This window comes from Benincasa hispida, chromosome 5 (assembly GCF_009727055.1).
Source record: "Benincasa hispida cultivar B227 chromosome 5, ASM972705v1, whole genome shotgun sequence".
Taxonomy (NCBI): Eukaryota; Viridiplantae; Streptophyta; class Magnoliopsida; order Cucurbitales; family Cucurbitaceae; genus Benincasa; species Benincasa hispida.
In genome coordinates this window covers 16,277,421-16,302,616 of record NC_052353.1, presented here as the reverse complement: position 1 = coordinate 16,302,616, position 25,196 = coordinate 16,277,421, and the positions used below count along the sequence as shown (strand labels likewise).

General features: G+C 34.4%; 1 protein-coding gene across 2 annotated transcripts; it reads left to right on the top strand.

Annotated features, from left to right (window-relative positions):
- The first annotated feature begins 15,705 nt into the window (after positions 1–15,705).
- On the top strand, positions 15,706–21,068 carry LOC120078333 (low-temperature-induced 65 kDa protein). Of its 2 annotated transcripts, none has more exons than XM_039032574.1 (6): positions 15,706–15,827; positions 16,516–16,722; positions 17,054–17,362; positions 18,704–19,330; positions 19,422–20,785; positions 20,909–21,068. In XM_039032574.1, exons 1-5 carry the CDS (start codon positions 15,770–15,772, stop codon positions 19,529–19,531), a joined length of 1,311 nt encoding a protein of 436 aa, XP_038888502.1. In that variant the 5' UTR covers positions 15,706–15,769; the 3' UTR covers positions 19,532–20,785; positions 20,909–21,068. The 2 variants fall into 2 exon arrangements, with proteins under 2 accessions (XP_038888502.1, XP_038888501.1); XM_039032573.1 differs by having other exon boundaries at positions 17,045–17,362.
- Positions 21,069–25,196: the final 4,128 nt, after the last annotated feature.

Sequence of the window (25,196 nt, the reverse complement as noted above, 5' to 3'; positions counted from 1 at the left end):
TGGTGTTGTCTTTTTCTTTCAAATCTTGCTTTAGATTTGATATTTAAATCAATTCATTAGATTAGTCTTAATCAAGCTAATTCTGGAGTGAGTTGTCTTAGGATCTAAAAATGACCATCATAGATTCTAAGTTCATCTAAGTAGCTTTCTTCATGAGTGTTTGCAAGGATCCTAGAAGGACCTCTAGCTTTGCATCCAACAAGCATCACGGGCGCTTATCAATTTAAACATAGTTTTAATATTGAACTTGATAAAGAATATAGAATAAAATGTGTGTTGTGAGAGAAAGATGTTGCAATGATTGCTGGAAATGTGGTTTTGCACCACAGGATGTGGTGATTGAGGGTAATGGTTTATAAATGACCCTATTGTCATTGAATTTGATAAAATAATGAGAAATGTGTGAAATGCTTTCTTGATTTGTACAAGTTTGTGGAAAAAGGTTAAAAACCCTAGACCTGGCTAGTAAGGGATCTCCATGAGCTAGTGTGGCTAGAAAGGAATCTAAGCTTGAGGTGATGAGTTGTGTATGAATGTTTCCTATGCATTTCACTGACTTACTAGAATTAAGAACATCTTTATTTGATTGATGAAACTCCAAGGTTGAAAGGTGACTTATCTTGGAGAGAGGTCTAACTTTGAGGCTGAAAGATGGCTTCACTCGAAGTTAGACATATCTTCTGATCCGAGCCTGAAAGATGGCTTAACTCGGAGAGGGAGAGGGAATGATAGGGCTCTGGGGCTGAAATATGGCTTAACTCGGAGTCGGATGTCTATTACATTTTGAGGCTGAAATATGGATTAACCCAGAAGACACAACCTTTCTCTAGAGCTGAAATACGGCTTAACCAAGAGGTCGTAATGTTGCTCCGAGGCTGAAAGATGGCTTAACTTGGAGTCAGTTTGATATGTTGGGTTCTAGGGCTAAAATATGGCTTAATCTACAAATCGTGAGAAACTCTATGTGCACGTATGACTTAATAGAGGATAAAATATATAAGGATAGATTGGATGTGACTATTAGTAAGTGGCATGTGTTGGTTGACTAGTTATTATGTTGAGATGTATAGATTGTACCACTATAAAAGTTTATATGTTTCAAGGGTCAATGATGATCAAAATGTTGTTTACTGTGTTATGTGTTGATGATGGGTTCATGAATGAGTTCTATGTTTATGACATTACTGAATGACTGTTGACATGAAAACCTATTAATGTTTTAAATTTTTTATTGATTTTCATTGATGATTTTCTAAAGAGAAAGAATATGTTCATATTAAATTACCACTCACTAGGCTTTAGTTTACGTTTTCCATATTTTATGTTTCCCCCCAGGTAGCGAGTAAGTTCTGGATCCAAGCTGAGTTGTCTACTACCACATGACGAGGGTCTCCTACTACATGGTAGGTTTACATTTTTTAAAGTCCTACTGTAAATAGATTGCATAATGAACCATATGTATTTGAGTTTTAGGAGTGTGGGACAAAGATAGTTGTTTGATTGTATAGTCATAAAAAGTGTTATGTTGTACATATACTTGTTGATGTTTGTATATAACAGGAGGTGGAAAGCCATGCAATCTGGTTGTACATGTCATGTTATGGATTATGTCAAATGAAGATTAAATGTAATGATCATTGTGTAACTGTTCAGGTTCAAGTATAGGTTGAGTTGGTTAGTTGGATGCTAAATGTCATCGGAGAAGGTGATGTTTAGCATCTTCACACCTCTTTCTGGGTTAGGTGGTAATATGATGTTTGTATGACTAATTTAATTGTATGTATGTTGTTTGTAGATAAAAAGGGCTTAAGAGTTTTGAAAAAAAATTACTCTAAGTATGGGAAAGAGTGATCTCGGGTAGGAAGAGTGAATAACCATACTTAGTGAGATTTTGGGAGAAGAAGCAAGAAGGAACCTATGCATGAACTAGATTTAAGTGTGAGGTAAATTTCTTAAGTATAGGAATTTAGGCTCTCGAGTGAAGAATGTATGATTGGTACTTAAAAGGAATAAAAGAACTTTGGAATAGTCTTTCTATGCCATGCGACCAAGGTTTCAAAAAGGAAAAATGGCTAAATGTGAGGCTTGCATTGAGGGCTGTAAAGAGGTTAGCTAAGCCTACTAAGGGATTGGCTGTCAAGGATATGTTGGCCTCACCAGAGGTTAGTAAAGGCCAAGGCAAGTGGCGTGTGTACAACCAAACTTGCCTAGATGAGCGCATGAGAGGCGTTGAGGTAAAGGCTAGGCGGGCCACAGGGCACAAGGTATGCACTGAATGAGGACATGGAGGTCAGGTTGATGAAGATGACCAAAGGAATAGGCATTGGCTTGAGGGGCAGTGAAGTGTGCCATAGAGGTTATTGGAGGCATTGACGAGTGGCAAGTCTCAATGCAAGTGCCCAAGGCACGACGCAGGAGACGATGGTTGGTAAGGCAATGGCCGAGAGAGTGGGGTCTATGCAATGAGTACCAACCTATGCATTGGTATTTAACCTATGCGTTAGTGTGAGGTAGAAGTGCTCAGCTTAATTATTGGGTTAGTGGCCCATGTAGCAATAATTAATGGCCTAGGTGTCACCCTAATAAGCCATCTAATCATGCATACACTAGTATAAAGGAAGTTTAAGAAGAAGCACTCGGTTTGCCATTTTCACTCATGCTAATTAGGAGGAGCTGTTGCAAAAATTAAGGTTGATCAGTGCTAAGGACGATCTTAGGCTGCCAAGAAGAAATTCCCATGAATTTTGAGTTGGAAATTGAAGATTTTCCTAAGTGTTACAAGCTCTCAGGTTGCTCGGGCAGATTACAAAGATTGAAAAATATGAGCTTGTTAAGTGGAATTAGAGGCTTAAATTTTAAGGTAAAAGAGTTAAGATGATTAGAAGCAAGTTATTAGAAGGAAATATTATGAGATAATGCCTAGAATTTAAGTTATTTAGGCTGGAAGTTGAATCTTGAAATTTGATGAATGAATAAGTAGGCAGCTGTATCCAAGAGACAAGCAAGCACGGTTGAGGCTGTGCGTGGACGAATGCGCAAGGACATGTGTGGATAAGCGCAAGTGCTGGCTGTGATGTACGCATGAGGTGAGTCCAAGGTTGCAGGGAGAAAGAGGCCATTGGTTGAGGCGCGCTAAGGGAAGCGTAGGCAAGTGCTCGACGCATAGATATGATGGGTGTGTCTTAGGCCTAATTGAGCATTGTGAACGTGCTGTCACTTACCAATTGAGTGTAAGATAAAATTTTGACTAAGTGCGATGATGCGTTGAGATAGGCTATGCGATGATGAGTTGTGAAGGATGTTTAAGTTTGATGTTAAACTTAAATGTTAAAGTTAAGCTCAAAAGGGAGCTAGTGGCATTAACCAAAGATGTTTATTGATGTCACAGGACAAACGCAAATAACCTACCATCCTTTGAGGAAGTAGCCTAAGACAGTGAATGACAAAGTTTATAAATGTTTTCTTTTAAGTGGTTTCACAACATGATTTATAAGTGAATTCATAATTTTAATGATGCTTTCTTAACAATGTTCCACGCATGAGCTATTAGCCTTGCGATGAGTTTTCCATTGTGAAGCATGATTTCTGTAAGTATTACTCCAACGCATGCTTTAGTTTGAGGGTTGATGTGTGGATGCATAGTCCAATATTTTCCAAAGCATTGAGATTTACGAAGCATACTTGAGTTTTGATGATTGCAAGCATGCGTTAGCTAGCATTCCTTAAGTTATGCTATTTTATCATGATGAATATGCTTATGACTTATTTTTACTAGAATGCTTAATGTTTCAGAGTTGAGTTTCTTATCCAAATGAAGTTTTATGATGATGTAATGAGGAAACCCGATACTGAAGTTATGAAGGTATCTAGGTCCCCTGATACCAAAGGTATGACAGTACGCAAGGCATTACCATGTGCACGTAGGTACTATACTATTGATCCTGATTGTATTGAGATTACTCTACATCAGCCAAGAATTCCATGTTGAGGGATCCAACAAAAGCAGTTCTCTCTCAACTAAGGCTAGATGATGATGATTTTCAAGGAAAATGTTGATGTTTGAGTTTTCAGAGTTTGAAATATTTTACATGTTTTACATACTTATGATTTCAATTGTTTCTAAACCCTGAATTTTAGAGATGCATGTATTTATGAAGTTGATGTTCTATTTAATGCTTAATAAGAATGTTTTAAAGGTAAGTCACTCACTAGGTTAGTAGCTCACTCTTTTCAATATTTCCTTTTCCCCCAGGTAGTGGTCAACTCCCCAAAGGATAGTTGTTCTGCTAGTCTGCCACTCAAAGTGCGAGTTTCAAGTGAAAGCAAGAGGAAGAGAAAATTAGGTTGTTAAGTTTGTCTTGCTTAAAAGTTGTTCATCATGTACATATTAGGGACTAAAGGTAGTTTAGAGATGGGACCTACTGTTTTATATCTGTGTAAATATCTTGTTATGTATGTATAAGCTTATGCACCTATTTTATTTATTTTGGTTGTGTAATGTCTGAGAAAATGAATGTTTATAATTTATCATCAGGTGCTTAAGGCTATAAAGAACAGGTTATGAGAGTTAAGATAGGCCGTAGATGTCATAAGAGGGTTTACATCTGCTATCTTCATATCTTCTCCTAGGATAGAAATGGATTCTTGGAAGGAGTGTGACAATACATATATATAATATTATATAAGTATATAGATTTAACCAAAACATTTGAAAATAAACCACTAACAGTTTACCCGTAAGGGTTTTCCAGGTTCCTTGGTTTTTTGTTTCCTCCTGAACCCCGAGCCTGTATTAATCTAGTAATCAATTTAGAATCCCATGTTTACGGTTAAAAATAATCTTAGAATATCTCCTTAACCCTAAACCTTTCTTACCAACCATAAAAAGCCTAAACTAAACCTTTAGATTAGCAAAAATAGTTATGGATGCATAGCAGCTTCTTCTCAATGTATAGACAGCCTAAACTTAATGCATGGTACACCGGCTCAATGCATAGACAGCCTCAGCTCAAGCATAGATAGCCTCAGCTCAATGCATGGTACACTAGCTTAACGCATGGTTTCTTATAGCATGATTTGAACACTTAGTCAAATTTCTTCATTCTTTACTATGTTGTGAGTTCATAGCATAGTTTATGATAGCTTGTAGAAATACAACCTATTGTAGTCTTTTACTTAGAATTATGAGGGTTGATGAGCAAAGTATGCGTTAATATTACTAAGGATTCATGTGGAATAATGAGATTGCGTCGATCAGTACTAAAAATTCTCGCTAACCCTATATCATGCGTTATTTTGCGTCAAATGTCTATTTTTGTAGTTATCACAGGAATCGAGAGCATGCACTGATCTTCATGAAGATAAGTTCGTCGCATGACATTCCGCAATTACAGAGTGATAATCATGATAGAAGTATGATCTCAAATAGTGGGTAGAATGCATTGATCCTTCATGAGAAACGAATATGAACGCGTGCCTCGAGATTTCTGAAATCTTACAGTAGATATTCTAATGTGCTTCCTAATTGTTGACCATGATGCAATGCTGACATTCTCACCTACCACATCAGTGATGGTAGCTGATCAGAGCGGAACTACTAATGTTATCGGCGTTTGAGCTCTATAAATAGAGCTTTGAAGTCCAAATTCAAGGCATCCGAGTCTCTGCCTTAGGCAGATTCTTGTGATCACAGATGAGAGCATAGCAGACAGTCTTTGAGAGTTCTTCATTTTCACAACCCTTTTTGAGTGATGATCGGAGCTTCGTCGGAGATAGAACTCAAGAGGGACTACTCCACCACCCATCCATGGCATCACCGACATCCTTGACACACATCTGATGGAAGCAAGAGATTGCCTACATCTATCTTTCCACCTCTCTTCTCAACTCTATATTGTATTACATTTTGGTTTAAGACATTAATACATTTTGTAATCAATACATCTCGTTAGCTCTTTCAACACCATTTTCATCATCTTCTTCTTTTTTATCATCTTTCGTTTTCATCGCTATTAGTTAAGTGTTGATTGCAAAAGTTATCGCATACTCGATCATGCAGTATAGAGATATGACGCATGTAGCAAACCACCAAGAGATGTGTGTTATGCGAGTATAGTGAACCAATCTTCTTTGCTTAGTGCGAGACTATTGCAATACTTGTCTATGAGCTAAGTGGCTATAACCAACTACCCGAGAGGGTAAGTAGTGGAATTCACTAAGCAAAGTAAGCAGTGTTCCTAGAGATAGGAATAATCTTATGCTCAACGCATCCATGCGTTATAGAGATATAAGCATGTGGCTGACCACTAAGAGGTGTGCATTGTGTTAGTGTGGCGAGCTGGGATTACCCTTGCAACCAAACTTAATAACTTGGTTAAATTTATCCTCTCCACGATTCTACTTCTCCATGCATCTTATTACGTGTTAACAGTTTCCGCATCTCTACCAATTCTCATTGTCGAACTTCCAGTGCTCAATCTGTTTAGTTAGGAGTAGGAGTAGCGCATAGTAATCAACTTCTTTCTTTTTATTTTTTTTTCACCGCCTCAAACACATGACTTCACAAATATCATTTAGTTGCATATCCCTGTGTTCGACCTCGGATCATCCTGAGAAACTTGCGATCTCGTTATACTTGATGAGAGAGTAAGAAAACTTGTAACAGGATGCATGGTCATCGCATACAAGATTAATGCATAGTGCATATTCTTCATATGAATGCATGACCATCAACACATGACAATTAAAAAAACAATTCATTACCCAACAATTTACATACTTAGTCAAAATTTTAGCTTCAACCTACTATGCTCCCAACTTTTCCTTCACTATTTGTACACAACACTTTGTCCCGCTAATCTCAACCACATGATCTCGACACTTAGGATTTTTTTCCTCGAGTTTCCATATTTCTTGAATGGAAGAGTTCGAGGGTTTACAAATTACTACCCCCTTAAAGAATTTCATCCTCAAAATTCCATCTATAACCAAAACTTTTACAACTCAAGCGAATCGATTTTATTGATAAAAATACAAATTTCTTAGCATTATTTGATACACATGCTTAAGTAATACATTTCTATGGTTATACTCATTTCCTGGTTCTTCCCCCAGTTGAGTCATGGCATACAGTCTCCCTAGATGTCGAGCTTATTCTACTACCCTCTTTTGTTTTAACCCGCTTCGTCGTCCTCCACCTATAGCTGATGGTCCTATTCCATGACTAATTTTTTGGGAAGTGGTTCTTCCATCTCTAGATGTTAATTATGGGCATTCTCTTTTAAAATCTCCAACTTTTTCACCATTATAATAGGTATTTACCTTCTCAGAATATTTGTTACCCCAATGATACCCGTTACAGCTTGGGCACCAGGGTCTACTATTATAGCTAGCAACCGATTCTCTTGGATATTCTGAGTAGCGTTTCCCATGAGATCTTTTTGGTTGACCTACTCCCCTAGCTTTTGAGGTACTCTTATACTTAAATGATCCTTTATTTACTTTAGGAACAAACCTTCCACTTCCTTCTTTACTCTTTTGTTCTGTTGATGGACTACGTTCCTTCCTTTGTCCTTTAGTTATCAGACTCATTTCTACTCCCATAACTGCTTCTACCAATTTCAAAAATTCCTCCCACTCACGCAGCACTAGTTGTCACGGGGATTCGGATCTCTTGCCTTAATCCAACCTTAAACCTCCTGTAGCGCTTGATCTTGTCCTCAATAATGTTTAGGGTGTATCTTGAAAGTTTGGTATATTTTTGTTCATATTCTGCTACCGTCATGTTCCCTTGTACGAGTTGCAGGAATACATTCCGTTTTGAATCACGAAATGATCGTGGATAGAATTTCTCATAAAAAGTTTCTCAAAATTATTTCCACGTTAATTCATTTCCTTCCATTCTCTTACTTTCTACTACTCTTCACCAATCCTTTGCCTTTCTTTGCAACATGAAAGTCTCAAGAATTACCTTCTAGTCTTTCGGACATCTAATTATTTTAAAGCATTTTTCGATTTGGTTGATCCAAGTTTCAACATCGGCTAGATTTGTAGTTCCTTTAAAAGTAATTGCTTCTAATGACTTGAGTCGTTCGATTCCAAATTTCTTCTAAAGGTTTAACTGTTGTTTCTAGACTCTCGGTTAGCCGCTGGAAAAATCTGTCTAAGTATTGTCTTCCATCATAATCTATTCTTGAGGATAATTTAGTTCATCATCACTTCCTTCACCTGACCTGTATATGCTGGACTGATTCCTTCATCTACCACTTTTGAACATGATTCTACAAGTAATCACGATACATGTCAAGCACTATAAATTTCATCATTCAACAAACAACCTTTTACAAATCTTTGTTATTTATTTATAAGGCAAGTTTCTCGAGTAATTTACGTTAGAGATTATTCTTAGTTTTTTTTTTTTGTTTACAAATTCACATTTCTTGTCATCTTCCAATCCTTTTCTTTTTCTTTTACGATTAGTTAGATTCTTTCTCTGATTTCCAAGGACACTCTTCTAGGTAATTCCTTGCTATAGACAAAAGAAACAAAATTTTTTCGAAAGTTTTAGTATCTTCTTCGTGTGAAATTTTCCTATTATCTTCGGTATTTATTTTATAAAGAGCATCAACATTTAACAGTTTAACGGTATCCTTCGAACGACTAGAGCTTTATGATGTATGCATCCTTTCCATACTTCCACTAGGCATTTCCTCAATCTAGAACTTGTCGTAACTGCTACTCAAAGATGTATCCTTTTGTAACTGACGGGTTCTAGATACCTATTTAGCTTTAGCTTTTCGTTCGAAATAACCACAATTTTTCATAAGGTGGCCTTCTTGACCACATTCGTAATAGGTTCCTGATTTCATTAAGTAAGGACCTCTATGATCTTCAACACATTCTGGACACTCAGGCTACAAGACTAAACGTCTGAACTAATCCCTTAAATTATGATCTATATAGAAACAGTTGATTCCCGTGTTTTCTTTGGTTTCTCTAGCTGTCATGGCAAAGGTAGCATTACTTGTTCCAGTTTAAGGTTGCCACCCTAGTCTGCCACTGAGATACATGTTTCCTATAATAAAATCAGCTTGAGATTATGACAATCACTTATCTTAGTTCCAAGGAACCCAGAATTCGTACTACTTTCCACATTCATGTTTCAACAACCCCTTTGAGTCTAACCTTACTAAATTCTTTCAGGTTTCCACAAATCCTTAACTCAATCATTCCTATCCTTTTCTGATTTTATGTAAACCTTTGCTCTTTCAGACTTCTTAGGATTTTTCCTAACTCTATAGACTTGACTTTTTATCGTACAACCCTCAAGTTTTCCTGAATCCAAATCTTTAAGCTTCCTGAGCCTATTAATTTTCCTAACATACTTTCTAGGGTTTTTAGAACCTTTGCTCTTACACAAACTTGTCACACCCCCTCCCGAGCTTTTCCTCATTCACCCAGAAAGATAGCGTGAAGACAACAAATATCACTCTTTTGTGATGCCTACTGCCCGTTCAACATTTCATATTGAGCAATTTTATATAGATATAACAATTAACTGGAAAATAATTATTTTTAATATTGTTTAACAAAATTCCGTTTATGCTCCTCTGGGTTTATTACAATTACAACTTGAAACTATCTACAAGAAGAGACTTAAAGCTAATGCTACTGATGTGATAGACCTTGATGATAGATGGTGTTCCTGGAACGATTTTTTCTGCTACCTGGGGGAGCAAAACATTTGGAAAACATGAGCTGGGAATTCCAATGAGTGAGATCTTTTATAAAACATACTTTTGGTTTTTGAAATTCATTTTGAAAGCATTTAGTAGCAATCAATCATTCAAACATAATACAATATAACTTTCAAAATAACAAAAATTTTACATAGGCAATTCAAATCCTTCTTAATCAGATATAGGTCCAAGGAAACAATCCTAGTATCCAAAATAACCTATCTAATGTGCACATGTCGACAATTCCTACTAGATATACTCAGGTACGTTGACAATTCCAGCCAAATCATATTGACAATCTCAGTCAAATGTCCTCGAGATCTGCTAACATTTTCATGTTACAATTCTAGTTTCTAGAAAAATCAAATAATACATGCTTCTAAGAAAATCTATGGTCAAAACAGTCATTCAATTAAAACAATAGAAAACCAGTAATTAATTTCCAAGAGATCACATTTTCTGATCATGCCAAAATTTCCAAACCATACATATATATATACTATCATATCTGTATGTAAATTTAACCAAAACATTTGAAAACAAACCACTAACAGTTCACCGTGTTGGGGTTGATGCCCTAAACTCTCTTTACGTCCTGTAGTTTGTAAACACTTGTATTGAACAAACGTTTGTGATGTAATAATATGAGATATTTTATTCGCTGTTCTTTATGAAATATGAGATGTTTTATTTGCATTTACCACAAACCAATAAACTAAGATCCCTGGTTGTCGTTGTAACTTAAGCATATATGTGGAGACATAAAAGTGGATCATGCCTTAAGTGATAACCAAAATGATTTGTAGTATATGGATATAGGAGGGAAACCTTATCCGGGTGACACTACGAATGTGGCTCGCTTTGTAGATAGTTACAAGTGTTGTGACGTGCTACAGATGGTTTGATCCTGATCATTCATGTGGAGAAATGCGAGCGGGGGTGTCCTATACAAAGAAGTTTGTATAAGATCAAACCACGAAGGGTATAGTTTTGTTATATAACGTTGTTCATGAAGATACTTCATTTCACTAGGATGACCATAGGTAACATGACCTTAATCTTGAGTGAGTTGGGAACTCTTGCCTTTGAGGGCGGTTCTTTGATTTACATGGGTGCAAGTTGCCAGATTGCCGACTCAAACCTACCACTTTGAGGATTCGTTTTATTGGGGAGTTGGGAACTCAACTACACAAGATGGAATTCACTCCTTCCCCGAAGCATGGGTGTAAGTAGATAGATTGCTCCCTTAAGGGTTGATTCTGGGGCTTGAACGATGTGGCACCATACATCTTCTCATGGCCCGAGAGATGTCCACTCATAGTAGGACTATGATATATTGTTCATTAGAGGGATCAATGGTATTTAAAGAGTTAGATGTAACTACAGGGGGAAAATGGTAAATTGGCCCAACTGTACTTATGAGATTTGTGAAGGGTTATCGTACTATTGACTGATTATATCCAATGGACATAGAAATATATATATGGTGAGAAGAGTGCAGTTGTCGGTCTTTAGTAGAATGCCCAGTAGTTAACGGATGGTGGATCTCTTGACTAAAGAGTTTAGTCAACTATTCACGTACAGTTGGAGCTTCAAGCTACAGGTCCATAAGGTCCCCTTGGTAGCTCAATGTATTCAAGTTGAGAATCAGTTTTTGGGTCAGTTTGAAATGTTTAAATTGACAAGAGGGAGTTTGATTATATATGATATGATTAAACTGGTTCAATTATATATGATATAGTTGACATGATGTATGAGATACATTAATTGGAGAAAAATGATATAAATATGATTTATATTAAGTAAAAGAGAAAAGGACTATGGTTTAAATGTTACATATGATGTGATATTAAAACTATAGGTTATAAATATAATATGATAAGTTAGTTATTATATTTATTTATATTTAAAACAATTATGAGATAATTGTGGGTGGTTTTTCCTTTAACCGTGTGTGAAAGTGGGAGGTTTTATTTCAGTTTTCATAATTGAAAGATAAAATGAAAAATGTTTTCAATTTGGAAGGGTATCGTTGAATCGCTTCATTAAGTATACTACCAATTGTTTAGCTCATGAGAGACTAGACGATAGCTTCAAGTATTTGTCTAAACGATCGTGTACATGTGCCATTATCTAAACGATCATGTACACATGCCAAGATCGTGTAGCATTTTACAAACGATCGCGTGGCTAGCGAGTTTCTTTAAATGATCGTGTAAACGATCAAACCTGTTTTACTAAACAATCATGTACCTTTACTAAACGATCAAGCACTACAGTCTATATGATAGACAACATCCTTCTCCCACTTGCTTGGTCATATAATGTGATCGTTGTTTCCTCCTTCCCTCTACAAAATCCAACAGAGCCCACACCTCCTAGATTCTCACTCTGAGAATACCAAGGTTACTAAGTGGTGGTGTCCGAAAGGTTACTTGTTCGTGGAGAAATTTATTCGTGACTACCGGACGACTGGGTAGACGATCAAGGTGAGAGCGAGATTTTGCTGTCCAAAGTCTTCATGAGAGCGAGAGGTCGGTGGAAGAAAAGTTCTTCAAAGGTATGTCTCTCGTGTCTTTTGTTTTTAATTTCTAAAGCATGTCATAATTTGTTAAAATATGCATAACTATTTTGTATGTTTGTGAATGCTTGTAATTCTGTCACAATGAATTTGGAATGATCTTGCTTCTGCTCATGGGTTCTCTTTGATAAGAGATCCTTCACACCGGTAAGGGTTTTTCAAGTTCCCTGGTTTCTTTTTTCCTCATGAATCCCAAGCCTATATTAATCCAATAATCAATTTAAAATCCCATGTTTAAGATTAAAAATAATCATAGAATATCTCCTTAACCCTAAACCTAGCTTACCAACCCTAAAAGACTGAAATTAAACCTTTGGATTAGCAAAAACAGTTGTGGACGTAGGGCAACTTCTTCCCAACACATAGACAGCGTCAACTTAATACATAGACAACCTCAACTCAATGCATGGTACATCAGTTCAACGCATAGACAACCCTCACTCAACGCATAGACAGCCTCAGCTCAATGCATGGTACATTCACTCAACACATGGTTTCTCATAGAAATGTTTGAACACTTAGTCAAAATTCTTCATTCTTTACTATGCTATGAGTTAGCATAGTTTACATACTTAGTCAAAATTTTAGCTTCAACCTACTATGCTCCCAACTTTCCTTCACTATTTGTACACAACACTTTGTGTTTAATCTCAATGACATGATCTCGACACTTAGGAATTTTTTTTCTTGAGTTTCAATATTTCTTAAATGGAAGAGTTCAAGGGCTTACAGAAGGGGAAAAAGTACGTCATTTTTTTTATATGTTTTGAGTTTTTAGAGTTTTTCTTAAATGAAAATTCTCTGGTAAATGACAAAGTCTCGTCATCATCCTTTTGCAATTCTTGAGACAGGGTTGCATGCCATGAAAATTCAAGTAAATCTGATCATCTTTCTTGTGGAGTGTTCAAACTTGGAGTAGGGAACTAGTTCTTCTTATCTCTTGCTTCTCGATCAAAAGGTAATCCAATTCAAATTATTTCCTTTGAATTTACATCTATCGACTTGGGAACTTAAGGGGAATATAAGTTCATCAAGTGGAGTCGTCTTCATTTGAAAGGCGGAAAGATAAAATTTCTCAGTGAGAGGGAGTCTCACGCTTTAATTAGGGAGAATTTAAGATTCATTGAGAGGGAGTCTCACATTTAGGGGGAGCATAAGTGATCATACACTAAGTTAGGCTATTCATGTATCACTATAATTGTCGTTCATTTACAGATAAATACAATATTATAATCAATTAACTTTGTATTGCATCAAACTAGGTTACAAAACTTTGTGTTTTGTTTTTGCTGTATTATTCTGTGTTTATCTTTGATGTTCTTGAAATTAATGTAGCATCGTGTGTAACAAGTTTCGTTGTGTGTTAGATAACCTTTATTTCTACAACAACTATATGCAAAGTTCAAAATATCAATGCCCATGGAAATATTGAGGTCCCGTTTTTATGGCAATATATTGATATCAATAGAAATTTTGGGATTTATGGAAATTGTTATAATTAATCAATGAAACTTTGATTGCTGTTTAACTAGCTGTACGTGATCATTTTTAATCTTCATTTCTAAAAAATAAAACAAGAGTAAGATATATATTGTAAATATCTGTGTAAATATCAATACGAGAGAAAAAAATTTGAAAAAGAGAAATGGAAAAATCATTGATGTGACATAGTGTGAAAATGAAAGTTTTGGATGGTAAAAGAAAAAACTCACATAAATTCAATTTTGAGGTGAAATTATATAAAAATTTAATAGAAAAAGTTCGAATGAGCTTAAAAATAAATATAATCACTTTTTGTGATTTTTTAAAATTCAATTTCTTTGAAAATAAAAGTTTCAAATTGTAAATAAAGTTGAAAAATGAGAAAAGTTGGAAATTAAAAAAAGTAGCACATTGAAAAAGCTTCGTCCTTCGACAAGTGAAACTATACAATTGTGTGTATAATCATAACTATAAAGCTGAAAAAATTGAACTGAGCTAACTTAGCTAATTTAAAAAAATCGAAAATTTTCTTGAAATTTCGTTGAAATGAGAAAACAAAATAAAAAAATTTCTCAAAATTTCGTTGAAATGGGAGGAGGGGGGAACAAAAAATTTTACCCATCAGAGTTTTGAGGCCGATTTCGAGATTTGGATAAAAATTTTCCTAGTTTTACTAGTTTTATTTAAAGGTCGTTAGCTGGGTTCTAACTCTACGTATAAGAATCAATTGTGCTCGAGCGAGCCTTTTAAATACTTTTACCTTTTTGAGTACTTATGATTTGATTGCATGGTAAATTTGAGTTATTTAATTGGTCAATTGGTATTTCATTGCATTAAAATTTTTAAAATATTTGTGGAACATTCAACTCAAATTGTCGGGTTTTTGGGTAGTTTTTAGCAGGCATTTGGAAGGTCAAATGATGTCCGAATTAAATTTGTGACCTATAAATTTTGATGCCCCGAATGTGTACTTTCTGATGTTTTCTATGAAAAGTTATGACAGTTTAAGTAATAAAGGGTCAAGAATTACTGTAACTTTTGAAATTCTGTCTTAATTATTGTAATCTCTTTCATTTGCTTTTATTAGTGATTTATTGAAGAAATTTAGGGAGACACATTATATATAGTGGTATTGTAATCTTTGCCAATACAATGTTGAAAAAGAAATCAATAGAAGATTGAGTATTAGTGTCCATATTTTATTCTTTCTCTCTTCAATAAAAAGCTCCATCACTTAAATAATTTTGTTTTTTTTTTCTTTCAATATTCTCCAATTATTGCCTCCCCTTAACAATAGTAGAATTAATTAAATTAATGGTTCAATCTGGTAGACAATAACTCGAATTCAATCACTATATCATAACTTAACATTTCACTTGCAAATCTTCCTGGTGTAAAAATGACGCAAGAATTACCTATGAAAGTATAGTAAACTTAATTGATCCAATTATAAAATCCCACAAATGTATTTTGAGATGGAACATATAATAAAGGATATAAATTGATAACCTAAAAGTATAAATTGATGTTGTTTATTAAAGTTTTATGGCATCATTAGATATCTTAGTACTTTTTACGATCAGTTCAATGATAGGTTTCCTGGATCAATTAAAAAATGATTTTTATATTCAAAATTCATTACAAAAAAGGGTGAGAAAAAAAAAAAAAAAAAAAAAAAAGTACTTTAAATACTGAAATGGAGAATATTGTCACCAAAATAAAAGAAGGTATTTGGGTTGGTAAAAATCCTGAAATGCCACGTTGTATTATACGTGTGCATTATCCTTAAGTAGTTATTTTCGTGTATTCTTCTTGAAGGGCCACATATCCATGCAAAGCTGCCCAATAACCCTCTTCGTTTCCTATAATTATCATTCAATCCTAAACTCTTCTTTTTGTCTCATACTTATCTTATAACATTCCAAGTCTCTCTCTCTCTCTCACCAATTTCGTCCATTTTCCTTTCATCATGGACTCACAAATCGCCCCTCATCACCATCTGCATCACCCCCTTGCCCTTCATCAAAGTATGTCTCTTTTTTTACTCCATTTTATTTTTATTTATGTACTCCTAAATTTAAATTTTAGTATAACTTTAGAGAAATTTAGCATTTAGTCTGATTATAGTTTATTATTCATTTTAGATATAGTTTATAATTAGAATTTAATCTTGATATTTGTAATTCAAATTTAGTCTTAATAGTTTTGGTTATTTTTATTAATTAGGATATGATTATCGAACATCATGAAAGGATATGTGTCCCAAGACAAAAACCATCAAATCTTATCAACTCTTTACCGAGGGTTCAGCTCTTCAGATTTTTACCTTTTTACCTTTTTTTTTCCTAAATAATTAACAATTTAGACTATCTTTCATAACCCTTTCGTATCTTATTTCGATTTTTAAAATTAGATCTATTTTCTTCTCAAAAACAAAAATAAATTTTGGAAAACTAATTTAATTTTGCTGTGTAATATATGTTTTTTAAAAATTATATGAAAAAGGTAATGGATAACTTTTTTTAAATTATTCAAAACATTATAGTATATATATATATATATATATACATTTTTCCCTACAAGTCTTTTGAGTATGGTTGGTGTAGGCTTGCCTCACCTTTTATTTACTTTATTTATTAGATTAAGAAAAATTATGTACGAAACTTCAAAGATTTTGTTTGTGTGTACAAGAAAATAAGGGACTTAGCTTTGTAGGTGTTGAAGGAAAAGAAGAAGAAGATGGGCAGCTTCATGAGAAGAAATCAGTGCTGAAGAAAGTGAAGGCAAAAGCTAAGAAGATTAAAGACACTATTACAAAGCATGGCCATGGCCATGATCATGATCATCATGACTATGAAGATGAGGATGATGAAGATGAGGATGATGAAGTCATAGAAGACCCTGAAATCCAGGGAGCTCCATGTATATACTCCCTATTTCATAATTATAAAACAAAAATCGCTTAAATTAGAAGATTCTTCCTAGATAATATCTAGGACTGTTTTATTCTGAAATAATTCATTTTTTAAATTGAACACTTGTATTTAAATACAAATACATCCTCAGTTTGTTTCCAAACTAAAATTTAGTTCATATGGACTAAATTCATTCAATTCGAGACTAAATTCTTACTTTTCTAATCAAATATGTAACACCCATCTGAAAAATGTAAATACATCTGTTTGAATACATGAAAAATTAGAAAAAAAAAAAAAAAAAGAAGTTGATACAAATGAAATGGCAGTATATGAAGGTGCTGCAATGAGGAGCGCGGTAGCTGGACAAGGGCAGCATCAAGATGTCGGAATTGGAATGACGACAGGGATGCACAATGAGCCTTCCCGAGGTCCAAGAGAAACGACAAGTCGTCCCTCTGCTTTTGACACTGGCTTTACATCCGTTGATAATCCAACAACAAATAAAGGAGCGGATAAAGTAGAGGACTCCGCTGTTGCCCCAAACACGACCATGTCTCTGTCTCCATGGAAATTGGAGGAGGATCCTCATGGCCCTCACACTCCTCATAATTCCCAGGTCAAAGTTCACGACCCTGCTAACAGAGGTAATTTAATTCATAGATTAAATTTTTCTTCACATTATTATTTTAAACTTTTAACACACAACTACTTAATTAAAAATTGTCATGAGGTAATAATTTTTCAACTTTTTTTTAACCCAAAAAAAAAAGAGAGAACATGAAATTATGTGTAGATTATATAGACATTTTTCTAATGTTTTAAAGCCTTCTCAAAGCAAGTGTCTTTCAATTTCCAATGAAACCTATCTTTTACAGCTTATCAAATAAACATCAGTTGCGAATTTTGACCTATTTTTAATTTCCATTAAATTTACTACTAATCTTAGAAATAATACATATAACCTTACAAAATATATCAGTTTAAAAATAAATATAAATAATTTTCTAAAAACATAATAAAATTTGAAGATCGAGGTTGGTATAAAATTAGATGAATGTATCCTTAAAAAAGAAAGGATGAATGTATAGGACAAATTAATTTGACTTTTATGATTAACTTAAACATTCATCTTTAACCTAAAAATTCGAGTCACGTTTATTTATGTCATTATATTTTGAAGTTTATTTAATTTTAATATCTATTCTTTCAATAAATAATATTAATTTAAAATTTCTTAAAAGTACAGAAGGTAAAAACAGGCAACTTTTATTAGAGAGAGATTTAATTTAAGATTTATTAAATTAATAATTTTTTTTTAAGCAAATAGCAATTTATACTATCAATTCAAATTGATAATTATTAATTTAAACTTTGGACACTTGATTTAACTTAAATAACAAATTGATAATTATTAATTTAATTTTTTTTAAAATCAATATCAATTTATACTATGAGTTCAAATTAATAATAATTTAAACTTTCGACACTTAAATAATTATTAATTTTTACTTTGAACATTTAATTTAAATCTTGATTAAATCTCGAAGTTTCATAATTGTATCAATAATTTTTTAATCAATATCAATTTATACAATCAATTCAAATTGATAATAATTTAAACTTTCGACACTTAAATAATTATTAATTTAAACTTTGAACATTTAATTTAAATCTTAATTAAATCTTGAAGTTTCATAATCATAGTATCAATTTATAATTTTTTTAATCAATATCAATTTATACTAACAATTAATTTAAATTTTGAACATTTAATTTAAATCTCGGTTAGTTCCGTAATCCTATCAATTTAAATCTTATTTAGGATTTAAATAGATATATTTATGAAACAATCCAACTAAGGGTAAGGGGGTATAAATGAATATTTGTCTATTTTTTCAATATTAAAAAAGAAGGTAAAAGTTGAGGCACATTTCGAAATATTGTAATTTTTTGAGCGTTTTTTCTCATTATTCCGCCTGCAACAGGGAGTGAAGAAGCAGGGAAGTCTCAAGTTTTCGATTCATTTGCAAAAATGAAAGTCAACGATGAATACGAACCGAATCGACCCAGTTTAGCTAGTAGAATAGACCGAGGAGGAGAAGATCAAACCAATTATGGGCAGAAAGTCTCAGCCGTTGGTTCGGCAGTGAGTGAAAAAGCAGTGGCAGCGAAGGATTTTGTGGCATCAAAGCTTGGGTATGTGGAAACAACAGAGGAAACTATCAACAATTCGTCTTCGCCATTAGAGTACGGAAAGAAGATAGCATTAACAGTGACAGAGAAGTTAAAGCCAGGGGAAGAAGACAAAGCACTGTCAGAAGTAATTTCAGAGGCTTTGAGCAGAAGGAAATACGAGTTAGTCAAAGTTGGAGAAAGTGCTTTTGGACGACATCAGTCCCTGTTGTCCAAAGGGGAGGTGACGGAGTCGGAGGAGCTGACACGACGGCTTGGGAAAGAGGATAAGGAAGCGACGGAGAAATCCTCTGTTGCGGGTGCAACGGCAGCGACAGGGAGGAGTGTGGTGGGTATGGTGAAAGACACGGTGGGGTCGTGGCTGGGAAAAGCTGGAGAGCAATCAGCGCCGTCGCAACAATCCCTTGGTATTTCACAAGGTAAATTGAGTGTCCAATTAAGGGTTATAACTGTTGATTTATGGAGGTTTTGGTTTTATTTGTGTTATTTTATTTGTTGGAATTTGAAAAGGTGTGGAGGGTTTTGTGGATTCTTCATCAGTTGGGGAAGGGAGACGGCGCCAGCAGGAGCATGCTGGGACGGAGCCAGACGTTCGGATACTTCAGGATTCAGCGAATTAAAGCAGTTGCACACAGATTTCAGCATGTTCTTACGACACAGCCACAAAGTCGAAAGTTTTTTTTTGTTTTTTACTTTTTTTTTTTTTTTTTAAATGTTAATTCGGTACTTTGTTTTGAAGATGGTTTTTTCGTGGTAACTTTTGGTACGTCTTTGGTTTTTGTAATAAAAAGGTAAAAGGAAGAAGTAAAAAAGTCTATCAAATAGTAAATTATAATTAGATAATTAAGTGCTAAATTGTCGTAGTTGAATAATTTAGCCGATATGAGTCGTTAACTTGGTTCAAAGTCATCATTTTTAGAGCATTCTAGATCATTCTAGATTAATTTGACTCATAACTCAAATGAGTTGGGAAACACTTTAACATGCTCTGCCTCAGCCAAACTGGTTAGTTTTGGCATCATTTGGCTCAAACTCCTCTTCTTAGGATGCATACCCCATTCATTGGAATGGGAGGTCAAGTGGGATGCATAACAATTTCGCTACGAAAACAGCTATTAAAAAAAAGGAGGAAAAAGGTAGAAGATCAAAATTCATTAAAAAGGAAAAAGGTGCAAGACGCGAGCTTCAAATTTAATTTTAGAAAGTGTCATTTAGGGTTTAAAATATAATTTTTTTTTTTCATTTCTCTACTATTCTGGTTTTTCTCCCAAATTTACATATTTATTAATCTTCTTTGATTCTGAAGCACTTCACGGTCCAAGCTTTCTGCCTCTGTTGTCTCGGCTCCATTTCTCTTGCTCAGACTCTCAATCGAGTTCTCTTCGTTCAGTTATCGAGTTTTCCTCACTCAAGACCTTCGAGTTCTCCCCGTGCTTAGATATCGGGTTCTCTTCGATCGAGTTCTTCTCGTTCAGATTCTTCTTAATCGACATTGAGTTCTCCTCGCTTAGACTATCCTTGATCAACCTCCATCGAGTTCTCGTTTAGAGTTTCCTCGATCGACATCTAGTTTCCTCGCTCAGACTCTTCTTGATCGATTTTTCGACTTTTTGCACTCGACTTCGACTTCTTGATTTATCTCAAGTTATTAGATTGGTATGACTCAGGAGAGATTATTGCAGAAGGATGATGGTTTTCTAATGATCTAGCTGCTCTTGTTCATCACATTCCTATTGGTCCACATGCAGTTAGAGTATGAGTTGATGTATCAAAGAAACTCGATGCATATTTATGGAGGCCTTCATTTGAGATGACATGTATTGAAGAAGCTTTGGGCAGTACAGTTGCATGGTCATCTGATAAAGTGATTATTGGTATGCTATTTTCTAAGCTTATTTATCTACATTTATTAAAAGATATTTTATATTAATTTAATATTCACTATTGTTGGTGTATACAAAATCGTACATTGATATAGATTTTATAAATTTACGTAGGTGAATGAAATGATGCCTTACCAGAGGAAAAGAGAACCAACAATGATAGCTCAACTACATATTTTGAACACTTGGTGAATTTTGAACACTTTGCATTTTGAGAGCTAACTTATGTTGTTTGTGTGGTTACTAAATTCTTTATCTAGCTTGTATCATTTAGACACCACTTTATTCTAGAAAATTATCGAATATTTTATTTTGTAATGTTAAGAGATTATGAATGGAAGTTATTAGTATTTATTATGTTAAGAAGTATATTATGTGCGTAAATTTTAACTAAAATTGAGTACTTGAGCTAAAATTAATCAAAATCTAATTAATTAAAAAATTATTTTTGAAAAAAACAAATTACCTCTTTTATAGCCATGAGTTAAAGCTATAGAAAGATTTATATTAAAAAAATGAAATGTTATTAAAAGGTTATTATAATAATTATAATAATTGGAAAGGATTAAATAACATTACTATAGCATACAATTACAACTATAAATACTATACTATAGCATTGGAAAAAGGCTATTATTTGTTAAAGATAGCACATTATTTTAGCTATATAAACATATTATAGCTTTAATAAAAAGTGCTATCATATATTTTTATAGCATCGTATATAAGCTGTATCTTCATATTTTATAAGAACATCCATTATAGCTTTAGAAAAACGCTATAAAAAGTCTCAGACTTTTAATAACACGGACTGTCAGGACTTTCGAAAAAGGCTATAAAAAGTCTATTATAGCTTTTTTCGTTAGCTATCGTATATGTTATTTCTTGTAGTGATGGAATTTTGTCCTAATTTCGATTAATTGTTTCTATAGTTCGAACCTGTTGAATGTCTCTATTAAACACAGTCCGTGGTAACTGGGAATTGAGATTAATTGTAAGTAAATTTAAAGGCATAAAAGGAAGAGAGTGATTGGAAAGTTGTGATAATCAATGAAAAAGATCTAGCTTAGGTTATTCTGGAATTTTTCTATTAAGTTTATTCGTTCAACGACTTTTTCCAATTGTATTTGTTTGCACTCAATAGTTGATAAAAAGCATGTGAATTTAAATCGTCTAAATCACATTAAGATCTAAGACAATGTTAAGTTGAGTATTCAATTTGCAAGTGTTTAGTTAAATATTCGTTAAATTTAATCAGCAATGTTTATCGTTATTTACAGGTTAATCTAATCTATTGTGTCTTGCAAATTGACATATAATTACATTTGGTAATCATACAATTGACAATCATGATAATTATGTTAAATCAGAATTGAAATCAACAAATATAAATAAATCGACTTCATGGAGACTAGTGAGGTAGGATATAGATATTGTTAATACAGAAAGATGAAAACAACTTCAAAGTTGTTACAAATCTGTTACATTAAAGCTACTTTTATATACACTTCGTAACTAATTGTAAGAATAAGAGAGAAATATTGTACAGAGTGTGCAAGAAAGCTTGAGACTTATCTTGTAGTGATCTTGTAATATTCTCTGATAAAAACTCCCGTCAGCTTTTCCGTGGAGGTAGGCTATCCTTGGCCGAACCACGTAAACCATCGTGTTCATCTTCTTCTCCGATCATCTTGTTCTATTGTGTACCTTTGAGCCATTGATCGTGTAGCATTTAGCCAACGATCGTGTAGTTTTTAGCCATCGATCATTTACATCGACACTCCTATCGTGTAGACTGTTGTCGTCTTGAACCCCATCGTCTAGACGATCTTCAGTAAAGCCTTCATCGTCTAGACGACTCTTCCCTTATCGTCTAGACGACTTCCTGCTTTACCACCAATCCGCTAGAAGATTGCAGCCTCATTGTCTAGGCGATTTCCTACAGCATTTCCCTCTGGTTCTCTCTTTTCTTTTTTCTCTATTTTCTCTGCAAAAAAGAAAAGAAAAGAATAGACATTAGAGTTCTACAATCAACAGCAGTGCTCTTCTCTAATCTCAGCCATCAAGGTGTAGGGTGGAGATTTCTCATCACACGGATTGTGCTTTTAGCACATTGTTTTGTGTTTGTGTGATTATCAAAGGTGGTATCCGGTATTCAGAATAGGGTCTGAGTTTTATTATGTCAAAAAACGATCAAGTGTAGTGTGTATATTCAACCCATTTTTCCTTCTCAAGCCCAACAAGTGGTATCAGAGCTTGCAAGAAAGCTTCAAGATTAGTCAAGATTCTAAAGAAGCAAAATCTTGGAGCTTTTCAGTTAAAATTTGAAACAGATATGGCAATAGCAAGGTATGACATTGAAAAATTTTATGGGAGAGGCGATTTTGGTTTGTGGAAAGCCAAAATCAAGGCTATCTTGGGATAACAAAGGGCACATAAGGCCCTAGAGGATCTAGCCAAGCTGCCAAGCACTGCAACAAAAGAAGAAAAAGAAAACATGGAGCTAATTGCTCATGGAACACTGGTTTTAAACTTGTCTGATAGTGTCCTAAGACAAGTGATCGATTAAGAGAACTCTTAAGATGTGGAGCAAATTGAATGAGCTATATAAGACTAAAAATCTGCCCAACAAATTTTTCCTAAGGGAAAGGTTCTTTACCTTCAAGATGAGTGCTTCTAAATCCTTAACAGAGAATCTAGATGATTTCAAGAGGATAACAATTGAATTCAAGACTCAAGGAGAAGAGACTAGGGTAGATAATGAAGCTTTTGTGCTTCTCAACTCATTGTCGGATTCCTATAAAGATGTGAAGACTGCCCTAAAATATGAGAGAAATTCCCTAACTACTAACATCATTATTTCTGCTCTCAAAATCAGAGAAATTGAGCTTATAATTAGCAAGGAAGACAAACCTAGTGTAGAGGGCTTATTTGTAAAGGACAAGCCAAAACAAAACAATAAGGAAAAAGGAAAACAAAGCTCAACTGAAGAAGGAAAAGAAAAGTCCAATGTTAAATGTAAATATTGTAAAAAACTTGGACATCTAATCAAGGATTGCAGAACTTTGAAGTGGAAGAATTAGCAGAAAAACAAGCAATCAGACACACAACCGAAAGTCCAACGTAATCAGTCAGGTGAAGCCTCAGTTTGTGAGGACTTTTACTTCTATTCAGATGCTTTGGCTACCTCTAATTGTAAGGCAGAAGAAGAAGCTAATAAGAACCTAGATTGTGTTCTAGATTCAGGGTGTTCTTTCCACATGACACCTCATAAAGACTGGTTTAGTAACTGCAGAGAGTTGGATGGAGGATCTGTCTAAATGGGAAACAATAACTCATGTCCAGTGGTTGAGATTGGCTCATTCTCACTAAAACTTGAAGATGGAATAATCAAGCTATTGAGGAATGTCAGACATGTGGCTAAGCTGAAAAGAAATCTAATTTCACTAGGCATGCTTGATTCTATTGGTTGTGAATATAGAGGCAAGAAAGGTTAATGTGAAGTCTTGAAGAACAGTAAGCCTATCCATAGAGGGGTGAAGATTAATGGAGTGTATGTTATTCAAGGAGTTCATAAAGTTCACTTAGCTTTTATTGTGACTCAGAAGCAGCCTACTGAAGGAGATCTTTGGCACAAAAGACTCTCACACATTAGTGCCAAAGGTCTACAAGCTCTTGCCAACCAAGGAATTCTACCTAAGGGAGTTCATCAGAGCCTATCCTTTTGTAAACATTGTGTGAAGGGAAGGCTACTAGGCAGAGTTTTGTGAAGACTCAACACACAACCAAGGCCATCCTTGACTATGTGCATTCGGACTAATGGGGTCTTTCACCTTTTCAGTCCTTAAGTGGAGCCAGGTATTTCTTAACCTTTGTTGATGACTATTCTAGAAAAAGTTGGATCTATTTCCTTAAATCTAAGGATTTAGTTTTTGAAAAGTTCAAAGAATGGAAGATCATGGTTGAAAAATTGTCTAATTGTCAAATTAAGTGTCTAAGAACTAAAAATGGGCTTGAGTACTATGCAAAAGAGTTTAATGTTTTTTATAGACAACATGGTATACCTAGACACAAGACAGTTAGGTATACACCTCGGCAAAATGGGGTGGCAGAGAGATTGAACAGAACAATAATGGAGAGAGTAAGAAGCCTATTGTCTGATGCAATACTTCCTGAAAAATTTTGGGCAGAAGCAACCTCATACACTATCTATACACTGAACAGATGCCCTCACGCATCTCTTAACCTTCTAACCCCTGAAGAATGGTGGACCAAACAACCTTCTAACCTGAATAACCTAAGGGTGTTTGGTTGCCCTTGTTTTGTTCATCAGAGTAAAGGGAAATTGGATGCGAGAGCTGTGAAGTGTATGTTTTTGGGCTTCACATAAGATGTTAAGGGC